Source organism: Humulus lupulus, chromosome 2 (genome assembly GCF_963169125.1).
Source record: "Humulus lupulus chromosome 2, drHumLupu1.1, whole genome shotgun sequence".
NCBI lineage: Eukaryota > Viridiplantae > Streptophyta > Magnoliopsida > Rosales > Cannabaceae > Humulus > Humulus lupulus.
In genome coordinates, this window is record NC_084794.1 from 247,895,460 (window position 1) to 247,909,643 (window position 14,184).

At 32.3% G+C, this 14,184-nt stretch overlaps 1 protein-coding gene across 1 annotated transcript; it reads right to left on the reverse strand.

The window, feature by feature from the left end:
* Nucleotides 1-3,027: 3,027 nt before the first annotated feature.
* On the reverse strand, nt 3,028-7,044 carry LOC133819161 (folate-biopterin transporter 1, chloroplastic). Its single transcript, XM_062252333.1, has 9 exons — nt 6,739-7,044; nt 5,884-6,119; nt 5,677-5,741; nt 5,403-5,565; nt 4,750-4,898; nt 4,410-4,664; nt 4,064-4,232; nt 3,822-3,914; nt 3,028-3,542 (listed from the first exon to the last, which is right to left on the reverse strand). The coding sequence occupies exons 1-9, from the start codon at nt 6,995-6,997 to the stop codon at nt 3,243-3,245; spliced, it is 1,689 nt and encodes a 562-aa protein (XP_062108317.1). The 5' UTR covers nt 6,998-7,044; the 3' UTR covers nt 3,028-3,242.
* Between the last annotated feature and the right edge of the window lie 7,140 nt (nt 7,045-14,184).

Here is a 14,184-nt window from a genome sequence, read left to right on the forward strand (position 1 = left end):
TTTCCCACTCAACCTCACCTCTTAGTACTACTTACTTCAATCAATCATTAATTGAAAGTCTTTGCAAATTGGATAATATTATTTTCATTTTATTTTATATTTCTCCTAAAATAATAATAAGTGGAGCACCCATGTGGATAAGTATCTATGGTTATAGCCACAAACTCCAAATATCAATATCATTATAATTACTCTCAGAAATGTAGTATTAATCTTCGAGATCATTATTATGTTTTTTTTTTTTTTGGCTTTCTTTTTGTATGCATGTACTTAACAATAATGTTAATGTTAACAATAATGTACTTATTGGTAGTAAGTATAAACAATAATAAATACCAAACTTTTTGGTATATTATAATAATAATTATCTTAACCTCCAATAACGCTCATTAAGTATCACTCATCTAAAAAATTGAAGATAAATTGGATCCCTTACAGATCATTGACAATAATGATACACACCCCTAAAAAAAATTATATATATGCATGTATGTATGAGAAAAGGCCTTAAATAATTATCACCAATATAGGGTAAACTTCTATATGAATTAAATATTAGAACAAGCAGTCTAGCATTATATATACATATAAATGCATATATAATTGTTATCAAAAGAATTCATGTAGATTTGGACATATAACGATCAACCAATGACTGAGATTGATAATTAATAATGGCTTGACATTATTGGCTCTGGAAGCATGTGTAGTCTGATCATCTGAGCGCCTACTGCTTAAATAATTTGTTATATTATAATGTGGGGCATTTTTGTTCTTATTATATATATATATACGAGTATAAATATACAAATAATTTATATGTATGTATCATATTATATTATACATGCATGCATGGTATTCTTAAATATTGCCTTTTTGTTATTAATTCATTTTAAGCTTCAATCATTTGAGACTCCACCAACAAATTTCCAACTCCCAGCTGATCCCTTTCAATTGAAGGTTCTTTTCTTTCGAATGTCGCCCATGTTGTCCCAAAAATGTTTGAGAGCTAACACATTAATACTAATTAGTAATATAAAATGTTACAATTATTGAAAAGCTAAACACACTATCAATCTGCATGAAATTTAAATATATCTAAGAAAAGATCACACACTTTTCAAGCTTGACTCAAGGCAGCTTTTTATTATTTGTAATAGAGAAATTAAGAAAAATCAGAACTTCGTCCCTCCCTAGTAAAAAAGATGTATATATATATATATACACACTACATAAAAATAATTTGTAAGGTACGTTTGTTTAATTTTATTTATAAAATTTATTAATTATTTTTATTAAATTTATATTAATGTCATATAAATTTCAAATAAATATCATATTTTAATTATATAATTTATTTATTTTTGTTTAAGTTTATGTTTGTTCTAGTTTTTGAATTTAGGAAGGATTACAAAATATCATATATTATATGTTTAATGTAATATTAAATATTATGCGTAGAATTTAAATTTAAGTTCTTACTAGTTTTTTTAAAAAATCAATTTGTTGTTAATTTACAATAGATTATATTATATATTTAATATAATATTATTTTAATAAGTTTTAATTACATTATATTGAAGTTATAACACATATGATCTTATTATTTTTAAATAATTATTATTGTAAAATATTTCAAAAATATCATATTTTAATTTGTTTAATTATTTATTATTTTTAAATAATTATTATTGTATAATATCTCAAAAATATCTTATTTTAATTTTTTAATTATTTATTTTATTTTATTTAAGTTTAAGAGTTTACAAACTACTGTTAAATATAAGAACATTTTGTTAAATAAAATAACATTCTATTAAAGTTAATCTTAAAATAATAAAACACCGTTAAAATCAAGAATTTTCATTATTTAGTCACTTATTGTATAGAAGATATATATATATATATATATATATGACATTCCATGCTTTTTTTTAAAGAAAAAAATATAAATAAATAAGTAAATGTCATGGGACATCTGAAATAGATATTTGTATGGCTGTACTATAGTTTGGCAAAATGGGAGATGTTGTGGCTTTACTGTTAAACGTAATACAAGATAATGACAACACATTCAATGATCCATAGGACCCACCACGTGGACTGATGAGTCAGCATGTGTTTTGCATAGTGTCCCTTTCGTATGTGATTGCCTTAAACTTGGCTTTATCCATCGTTAGAATCATAAATTAATTAGTATTATATTAATACCATTTAACTAATAATACTCTATTCCCCTCCCAAAAGCTCAAAGCCAAAACAAATAATGTATTTAGAAAAAGCAAAGCATGCATGTTTTGACCCTGGAATCATTAATTCGAAAATTAGTCTTATCTTATTATACTGCATTAGTTCCATTTTGAACAATGTGACCTACTCTTCACAATTTTTGTATTGTTTAGGAATAGATATTTTTAATATTTTCGATGTATGGATAAATTATAATTCTATTTTTTTTTTACGTTACGGCATATAATGTAGTTACAAGAAACCTTTCACAAATATTCTAAAAATTCTGAATAATTTAGGATGTCGAAGTTAATATTTAAATAATATATTGCACACGTGTATAAATATTAAAATATTTAAAAAATCTATTACACGCGTGTATAAATATTAAAATATGCACGCATACAACAAGCTGTTGAATATTGATTTTGACATCCTAAATTTTCAAAATCTCCTATAACTACATTATATATAATTATGTAATTTAGAGTTGGAGCTTATCTATATACCAAAAATACTAAACATTACATAAAGGTAGAGATAATCACTACTATAGTAGTACCCTTTATATATGTATATATATAATACAACTAATACAAAAAGCAAGGCCACATATGAGACTTGACTATCTTAATTGGTGATGCCTAAGATCACAAATGCTCGTAGCTACATGCTTACTTTTAGTGTTAATTAACCTATTTATACACCCTGTGACATTAAAAAAACTATTTTACCAAACACTCCTTCAATATACCTACTAGCACCTAATCCTAATAGCATTAGCTTTGCTAAATAGTATTATAAACAATGAAAAAGATAAATTAGACAGAAGAGCCGAGTGTAACAAATTAAAGACATTTCACCAAAGAGATTAAGCTACTACAGTGTAAAGGGGAAAACAGAAGACTCATTCTATGTCTCTGACCTTGTAATATTTACAGGGTTTTCTTTCTCTCTTTCATTGAAATCTATAATAATATAGCTCCGGCCTCAAAAGGGCAATCATCAATGACTCAATTTGATTTCATCTCAATATCGGTACTTTCGTCCAAATCGGAATCTGGATTGTCGTCTGGAAGAAGGCCTAGGAATGGTAAAGGTAAAAGTGAGGTGAGATTGCACAGGATTATCAAAAAAGCCAAGTTATCAAACTTGTCTTTGGTGACACCAAAGAGCTGAGTGAGGCCAGCACCAATCAACCCCCCAAGAACACTCCCTCCATTTGATATGGACATGAGAGTTGCAAAGAGTGTTGCTTCCATTCCCTCAGGACATAATCTAGCTGCTAACACGAGTACCGGCATGAAAGAAGCCTACAAATAACCTTGTATCAGTATTTAACTATAATCATTTAGTTCATTATAGAAAAAACACTACAATCATTTAGTAAAACCAGTCATAAACAAAGATGTTTTGGAACTTTTGATGCAATCAATTAACTGTTATATAACATGGGAAATGTAATACAGAATACCTAACAAAACCAAAACTAGAATTGCAGCAAGAGCCAAAAAATAAATATCAAATACGTCATGCAGATTAATTATATTAAAAATAATGAAAAAAGAACAAAAAATTGAAAAACTGCCTACCTGACCAAGAACTGTTAAAATTAAGGAATCACCAGCTGCAAACCACTCATCACTTATGCCAAATTTTCGGTTTAATCCAGTTACAAGGAAAACCTGAACCCAAAAAGAGTGTTAATAAAGAAATATATATATATATATATTGCAGTGAAAAAAAGTGATGATAAAAACTCCTAAGTCATTAATATGGTCAATTTAATTTTTTTTTCCCTCAAGCATATCTGATAAAGAAATTCATCACAAACCTGAGTCATCCCAAGAGCTGAACCAATGATAGTTGTTGCAAGAAAAATCTTTTTCAACGGAACTTTCTTCAAAAAACCATTATACAGTCCCACACCAAGCAGTGATGCAACTGAAGTGACAAGCTTGACTCGTCCTAGAAACTCTGGAGTAAAACCAAGCTTATTCGTGCTGGGGAAAAAAAGTCATATCACACATTGTAGTACATGCTAAAGAAAAACACACACAGAAAAAGAAATATACAGTACAAACATGTGTAGAATCAACAAAAAAAATATTGACATCAAAGAAGCAAAAATATGTAAATTAAAAGATAATGATAATTAAAGAAGTAAAAAATGGACATACGTGAAGTAAAACATGGCAGAGTCTGACTGAGGTGTTGCCTGCCAGAGGAAAAGAAACGTCGTCGGTAGAAACACACTGGGCTGCTTGACAGCATCCCACAACTCAATAATGTTCAGTTTAGTGCTGTCTAAAAAGCTTGAGCTGGCCAAAGCAGGAATTTGCCCCCTCGCTGGACCTACCACACGTTGCTCAGTAACAAGAACAGCAACTGCAGATGTTAGCAGAGGTAGTAATGCGGTGACACCAAAAACAAACCTGAGACATTACAATTGAGACCTTAAGTAGTCCTCTTCAACAATAATCATCATAAAAAAGTTATAACGAGAATCAACACATATACCTTACACCATAAGCATCGACCAGGGAGCCGCTGAAGTATGAACTCACAATTCCACCAAAAGCGGAGGATCCCCAACATAAGGATTGAAGAGAGCCTGAAACACTTTGTGACTCACCACGAGCCCTCTCTACTACCATGGAATCTACAACCTACACAAACTTTATCATATTTCTGAAATGCATTATGGAATTGAACATGACAAATTCCCTAAGATGCTTGTCAATGCTGGCAGTAAGACTAGTTCAATCTATGACACAACCTCAAGACATTGACAATCTCAAAACATGATTTCCAAAGTACAGATTTATTGAAATTGAAATCCATAAGCACTACAACAGCTTCTGTTTACAGGGAACCTCATATCAAATAGGCAAATTGTCAGGCTTAACTTAACCTTAACTTAATAAAATTAGAACAAGATACTTCACAGCATAGATAGACTAATATGTTTGGGAGGGAAAAAAATTATGTAAAACCATAGAATTGAAATATAATGCAAATAACTTATGAACCCCGCATTCTGACCAAAAAAACCACCCACACACACACATATACAAATTTAGAGCTTCCATAAAACTCAAACTATAGGTCGACAATAATTGCCAACTAAAATCAACAATACTGAAAGAAGTCATAAATTACGAGATACTCACAACATCTGAGAAGGCAACAGAAAGAGACCCAAGAAGTATGCAAAAAGCAGCACTATACTTGCTGTCGACAAGACTCGCCATCAAGGTCCATGAGAATGCACCAAGAAGCCCTGATAAAATCAAGTACGACCTCCTTCGATAGCCAAATAGTGGGAGAGAATCACTTTGAAAACCAAAACAAAAACAAATATGAAATCATCAAAATAATGAAAACAGAAGATAATCATAAAACCAGAATCATAGGAAATAAGTCAATTAGAATACCTAGTCTCACCTAATAAATCCATATACTGGTTTAATGAGCCATGGCAATGCAGAAAAGCCTGTTATCACAGCTGTCTAGTCAACCAGTAATTTTATCAGTCCACAAGAAGGAAACCAATAATTGGAAAAGCATGTTTCAAAAGTTTATGAGTAAATATATAAATAAAGCTCTACAAAATCAGCAGAACTTTATACCATCAATGTAAAGCTCACATACCTCTGCAGGATCTAAATGCAAATCGTCCTTTAAGTAAAAACCAACAGCAAGTCTTGAAAGTCCTAAAACACCTTGCACAAAATATACCATCGCGACAGCAATATTATCGGGGGTCAAATCCACCCCAAAGCATTTCACCGCACTTCCGCGGTATTTATTCTTGCGCGTGGTAGTTTTGCTAATGGATGATATCTCTGCTTCCTCATCTTCCGTTAACAAATCACCATTGCTGGCACCTACATTGATGACAGGATTGAGATTAACGGTAATAACAATTATGCCCTCATTGAACCTTGAAAAGATGCTTTTATGTTACCCCCAATGGATATCCCTACTTTAAGTTTGGTTGCTCAAAGCGTGATGAGTACAACGGCAAGACAAGCTTTTTGCCCGAAGTGGCAAGTTTGATTCTTTTTGCTAAATATTTTATTCTTGGAAACAAGTATCTCATACTAAAAAAAATTGGCATAGGATCAATAGGACCCACTTCATGACAATTGATGTTAAACCTGAAATTTATACAAAGCTCATTTTTTTTAATTCCTAAACTATCTCAGTTCACATTAAATAATTTCATTTATTTTTAATTATTCCTAAATTGTCTCACTCATCATTTATATCCTAAACCGAGCTCAATAAAATTCCTTGTGTTAACACCCAATAATATCAAAACTTCAAAATCTTAGAGCCCCTCATAATAAACAAACTAGGGTAACTATTAAAAAAGTTCCTATTTTTTGTAAGAAATTATATCGGCAACCAAACATCTCAATTGCCATATTTAAGTGTTTCCCAATTGAAAGAAATAAAAGTAAATATGGAAACTATGGTGAGAATTTCTCATAAACGTATTACCAGGCCTGGAATTGAAAAGGGTCTCATCGTCCAAATCCCCACTGCTGGGCTGCGACGAAGACAAGGGAACCGAGAACGACATGTCGTTTTTGGAAAGCTTACGACGGCGGGCTTTCCTCCCGTAAGCAGCGGTGGAATTGAGCGTGACGGGTCTCCGGCGGATCCGCGAGATCAAAAGGAGAGGAGAGGAGGAGACTAACGAAAGAAATGAGTTCTGCGAGGGCAATATTGGAATTGACCAAAGTGTTGACCACACCATTTCACTCCCTACGAATAATTTCTTCGCCAACTTTCTTTTTTTTTAATTAAATTTTTTCTAACAAAATAATTTGTTAAAGTTAGTTACAATTTATGTGACGTAAATACCCCAGAGACGTGCCCCTGGCTTCGAACGGAAGATAAGACTGGCTAGCAAATGGACACGTACAGTGTTCGGCCCAAGTTTGTTGCTTCGGTTGGACTGCGGCCCAAAATCTAGGTAGGCTCACTCAACAAAGCTGAGGGGATAACTTGAAAAATACCCAGTTTTAGGATTAGTTAACTAAAAATAGCTACTAATAATATTTAGTTGAATATTACCCACTTTTTTAAGCACATTTCTCATATTACCCTTAAAACACTACTAGAAGTCCAATGTAAAAATCTCAATCTTTGCCTCTGTTGTGTCATTTACTTCCCTTTTTAAATAATATTCCACTGTCAGTTCCATTAGACCACTGTATAATGGGTAGAGTCATTAATAGTTTGGGTATTAATCAAAGAGTTTTAAAAGGTGGGTAAAAATTAAAGAAGTTAACTTAAATTGGGTACTAGGTGTAATTTTCACAAAGGAAAGTTGAGACCTAGACACTTGGGCTCATACAAGAATAGCCCGGTTTAACTTCATAACTACCACTCTTCTTAATGATGAATCATACCACCTAATCTATAGTTAAAGATTTGTACCGCTTTTTTTTTTTTTTTGTTTATTAGTAAACCACACAAGGATATAAATATATATATATATATATATATATATATATAAACCAGTTTACTCTAAAATTTAATAGAGTGGCTTACTAAAAAAATGGTATAAATTAAATAAAAATATAATAATAGTATAAATTATTAAATGTACACTCAAAATGGCTGTATATCTAAATAATGTGAATAGCCCACTTCTATCTCTGTTCAATGACCTTTAATTTCTATCTTGAGTTTTTCTATCAAGAGTAATTTTGTTATTTTTAGAGATATTGACGGCGATAACACATAATTTTTTTTAAAAGTTGTACTTTAATACCTAAATTTATTTTTATGGTCATAATACATTCAGTCCATAAATCGGTGCAGCCGCTGGTACCCGCTATTAACAGAGGAAATACACGTGGCTTGCATCCGTTCGTCCACATCATTTAAATAATGCCACATAATACTATACTTTTTTTAAATTTAATTTTTCTTTTTTAAAATGATAATAACTAAAATAAAATTTCATAAATAATAAAATAAAAAATAACTAATTAAAACCCAGAAATGATACGATGAAAAGAAAAGGCTAAACTCTTAAAAAAGCCAAACTCTTAAAAATTTAGTTTGGGAATACCCAAAAATCGTTCTTCTCTTTCTCTCCTCCTAAATCGGTATTCTATCTCTCCCCCACAGCCATTTTCCACACCAAAGACAACCTAAACTATGCAGATTTCATCATCAGCCATAGGAAGAAAGGATTTGGGGTTAAAGCTAGTAGTGTGAATCAGAATTTGAACCAATATGAGGGTTGCTACTATGAGCCACCAATGGAAGTGGTTCAAACCTTCTGGCTTTTGTTGCATTTGGGGCTGGTTCATCATTGTCCTCATGTTAGTATTAATTCCCTAAAAGCATGTAAAGCCTTTTTTTTGTTTTAAATAAAAATACAATTTTATTATATTTGAATGTTATAATTATTGTTTGAATTAATTATATAATAATATCAAGAAAATTTCCTATTCATTCATGAGAATATGATCTTGTATTAGTACGAGAGAATTAAGATCATACATAATGAATAAAATAGTCAATAACATATTAAAGTATGAAATATTTAATGAACGGTTACTAGTACGGTTTGTTAAGCATAGGAGATGCGAGTAATCTAGATTCGGATTACTGATGTAGATAGACATCTTAGTAAAGGTGTTGTATATAATAGAGATTATATATGACAGGGCCGCTGATAATTAATTATCTTTATAAACTTGCCGTTTGAAATAAAGGTTAATTCTTATCATAATAGATGATCATATGTAGATCAGTCTAAATCCTGAATATTCATGAACTCGTGTTTGTGTTTATTGGATCTTTTGATTCACTCGTTAAGGTCTCTTAGAATAATGAGGCTAATGGCTTTTGTTTTAGAGATTCAATATCATGGATGACTGGGAACATGAATTACAATATTGGAATCGATGTTTTCCTAACGGATAGAATATTGGTTCCCTTAAGGGTTAATTCTGGAACTGAATAGTTATTGAGCTCAAATCTATAATTAGTTTATAGATTAATTAGTCGCTAGTGAATTAATGGTACTAAAAGATCAAGAGGTAATTAGAAGGGTAAAACAATAATTTTGACCAACTTTAATTAACAAACCAATAATGGAGGACAAAACTACATATATTGATTATATCAATGGACAACAAGAGAAAACTTTGTAAATATAATTCTATATATACTATTCCATATTTATAGTGGAGTAATCATGGAATTAATAAATAAAATTATTAGATTAAAGAGTTTGATTAATAATTTGATTTATTGGAGCTTCTTATTATAGGTCCATGGTCTCCAAATCACCTTTGTCCTACAGTGTCAAGGGTAAGGATGTCAAAAGAAAGATTTGTAGAGAGCATGACTAAATTGCAAATGAATTAATTTTCTAAGGCAAGGAAATAATTATGGATAATTGATTAATTATGAAAAATTAATCAATTATTTAACTATATAGTTTTTATTTTGAAAAACTATAGGTTAAAATTAATATTAATCTTTTTGGATTAATATAAAGAGATAGAATAATAAATATCTTGTTTAGAATATGATATTTATTTCTTTAATTTAAAACTGATATTTTAAGATAAAGTTAATTTTGAATTAACTGATATTTATGTTGGGATAAATATATTGTCTTAAAAGTTGATTAAACAAACAAATGAGAAAATTAGAGAAACTCTAATAGGGTTGGGCGACACACACTGTACATCACAGTGTGTGGTGCCTAACTCAGGGATTTTTATCCTTGTGATTTGAATTTTGAATTTCAAATAAATTTGTTTAATCAGTTATTTAATTATTCTTTTAAAATATGATTTAAATAAATAATTAAATATAAATATCAGATCAGTTTTAATTTGACTTTGAATTTTTAATAAAATACAGATTATTTAATTAGATTAAAATATAAGTCTAATAGTACGTGACTTTCAGAAGGAGTTTTTTATTATTTTTCAATGAGATTAAAAATATAGACTCTCTCTCTAAAGCGATAGTTTTCTCCAAACCTAAAAACTATTCTAATCCTCTTCTCTCAGTCAAATCTCTCTAGATCTCATGTGTTGAGTACATCTAGAGAGCTACATAAATCAACTTTTTGAATCCTACGTGCCCACACACGTCCTTATGTGTTTGAGGATTGCTCTAGAAGATCAAAGTGTGAGCTTTCATATGACTAGATGGGAATATTGTTGATTTTATGCAAAAATATTCAAGGACACTTGATAAGCTACAAGAGGTAATCCCTGATTTGTTTTGTATGTGATTTAATGTTTATATATGTATATGATCTTGGATGGTATTAATATTTATTAAAATGAGTCCATATATTCCGCTGCGCACATTTGATTTGAACATTTAATACCAAAAATTGGTACTAAAGCAGTCTATACATATATATATATATATATTAAATATTGTGTGGGTTTCTTGCATTTGTTATATGTATATTGATATGTATATTCTAACGACCCAAAAATACTAATAGAGTTTAGTGCCTTAATTAGCGTGCCGGGAGGGCATAATTGGATCTGTGTGTGATTAATTGATTAAATGCGTGACTATGTGGCATGCATGGTTTATATGATAATATGAATATATTTAAATGCATGTTTATAAGTATTAAATATGCATGCGGGCCCGTTCTTGTTTATAAGGGCATATCTGTAATTTTGTCCTATTGCAAGCATAAATGTGATTATATGTGTTAAATGGTTGACACCACATTATTATGTGGATATATTTCCAGCATACGGCTCAAGGCAATCCTAGTGAGCGGATTAGCAGAACAGTCACAACAGGGTTTAATACCCGACTCGGGGTGAGCCTAAGGGTATTTTGGGAACTTATTGAATATTTGGGATTTATCGAGTAACGAGTAAGTGTTTTGTGATTACTTGGGCATGTTGGGATTAATTCATAATTTGTAGGATGACTCGAGAAATTAGCGGAAAACAAGACAAATGACCATTTAGCCCTTATGGGCAACAAAGGGGGCTGGGTTAGTATAAAGGGCATTTTGATCATTTTAATTAAGAGATGTAGTTAGAAAGAATCAAACTTAGGCTAGAACATATCAGAACACTCATTAGCACTCTCTTTCTCTTACTCTCATGTTCTTTCTCTCTCTCTCTCTCTCTCTCCCTTTGGAGTGCTTTGAAGCTGAAGGAATTCTTGAAGAAAAACCTGGAATTGAGCTAGGAAAATCTGAGGAATTTAAGCTAGGAACAATCAAGGAATTTCTGATGATTATAGCTACAAACTGAGGTAAGGTTCCATGTTTTAAGCTATTGAATTCCGTGTTGATTGTGATCATGTTGAGGGGTACTTGAGGGGATTCCGAATTTGGGCATTTAAGCAAGATTGAACTAGTATTCTAGGTTATATATGTTGTTTATAAGGTGATATTGGGAATTCTGGACCTAGTTTTGGCTTGGGAATGTATTTAGGGGTGAATTCTAAGGTTATGAGTTGGGGAAAAACGCAAAGAAACCCAGGGATTTATAAGTTCCTGGGGGCGCGCCGCGACCAACATTCACTTCCAAGTTTTGGGGAAGTTTGCAGAGAGTCATGGGTACACAGTTGAAGTTTAGTACTGCTTATCATCCTCAGACATATGGACAATCTGAGAGGACGATCCAGATATTAGAGGACATGTTGCGAGTATGTGTGCTAGACTTTGGTGGGTCCTGGAGTAGGTATCTGCCTCTAATAGAGTTTTCCTACAATAACAATTATCAGTCGACCATTGGGGTGGCTCCTTATGAAATGTTGTATGGTAGGAAATGCAGGTCTCTCATTCATTGGGATGGGACCGGAGAAATGAGATACTTGGGTCCTAAGTCAGTTCAGAGGACCAATGAGGCCATTGAGAAGATCAGAACTCGGATGCTCACTTCTCAAAGCAGATAGAAAAGTTATGCTGATCCCAAACGTAGGAACATGAGTTCCAAGTCGGAGACTATGTCTTCCTTAGAGTCTCACCATGGAAAGAGGTGAGGAGATTTGGGAAGAAGGGCAAGCTGAGCCCTAGATTTGTAGGACCATTTGAGATCCTGGAGAGGATTGGTCAGGTGGCCTATAGGTTGGCCTTACCACTAGCACTGGCAGCTGTACACAATGTATTTCATATTTTAGCTCTCTGGAAGTATGTGTAAGATGTGACTCATGTATTGAGTTAAGAGGATATGGAGCTTGAGGCAGATCTCTCCATTGAGGAGCAGTTAGTCCAAATACTAGACAGAAAGGACAAGGTCCTGAGAAATAAAACTATACCTTTGGTTAAGGTATTATGGAGGAACAGCAAGGTCGAGGAAGCGACCTGGGAGTTGGAGTCAGATATGCAAAGTCAGTATCCCGAGCTGTTCAGGTAAAATTTCGAGGACGAAATTCCTGTAAGGAGATGATAGTTATAACGTCCCAAATTCCTTAATATGGCTTAGTGCTTGGATTAGGGGTCCAGGAGGGAAATAATTGGTTTAATGTGTTATTATATGTTTATATGCATGATTATGTGGGTTGTATTATTGTATGGCTGTATTTGCGTATATATGGGGTTGTTTCTATAAGAAGGACATTTTCATAATTTTGGCCCGTTGAGGGCATATTTGTATATTTATGTGCATGTATGTGGTATATGGGTGAGACCACATTATTATGTGGATATATTTGAGCTATTCAACATGAGGCGATCCTAGGAATCAAGCTAGCGGTTTAGTCAAAACGGGGACAAATACCAGGCTCAGGGTGAGCCTAGGGGTAATTTGGTACTTAGTACATTACCGGGATTGAACGGGTAATGGGAAAGTATTTGGTAATTATTTGAGGAGATTAGAAGTGATGGGAATTTTGAGACGTTAACTATGATGAACGAGGTAGGTGGAAAATGACAAAACTGCCCTTGGGTGGCTTTAAGAGGGAATATTGGCCCTAGGGGCATTTTAGTCATTTAGGTTTAAATCCGGTGACTTAGCCAAAGGAAGGCTGTAGAAAGAACCAAAGGAAAATAGAACAGGGCTCTCTCTCTCCTCTCCATCGTGCACTCTTTCTCTCTCTCTCTCTCGGTTTGGTTTTGAGGCTAAGATTAAGGATTCAAGCTTGAGGATTTAAAGCTTGGGGTTTAAGATTGAATTGTAGTAGCTTGAAGGATTCAATTCATAGCAGAGGTGAGTTTTACAACCCTATTTTTAGTTGGTTTTATCTATGGTTTTAGTTGTGTTTAAGCTTGAGAGTTTTAGGTTGTGAATTGAGTTTTTGGTAGTGTTTTGAGTGTTTTAAAGCTTGGGTTTTATTGTTGGTTTGGTGATAATGTTGTATTGAGTTTTAGTTTTGACTTTGGGATTGTGTTGGAAATGTTTTTTATTGAGTTTGGGCTGAAGGAAAAACAAGGGTGCTGGGATCGCAGTGTAGAGTCCAAAAACTTTACTTAGCTAGTTAGATAGTAGTAGTAATAGTAATAGCTAATAGTATGTTTATTACTGTGGATTTTGGTTCAAGCCGGGACTTAGTTGGACACTCATAACAACACTTGTAGATTTTATAAGTTTAACCTATAGTTTAAGAATATTAATTATAACCTAAGGTTTGATTAATATGACTGATTATGAAGATGATAATTATTATACTATAAGGTTTAGATAGACCCAATAAGATATTAACACTTGTCATGTGTATTTTAATGAGAAATTAAGTATTTTTTAGGAATAATTTATTAAGAACAATATTTGAAAATCCTAGAGTCTGCCATCAGCTTTGAAATCGTTAAAAGACTTAGTCAAGGCTGTTTACTCAATTCAAATTAGGCTGAAAAAGTGTAATTACGTATATAATATTTCAGCGTATGCCGATATATCGCAGCTCTAGGGGGCGATATATCGCCACATGGAGATACGAAAAACACGTAACTTCGCACGACCACCTCGACGAGCCTCAGGC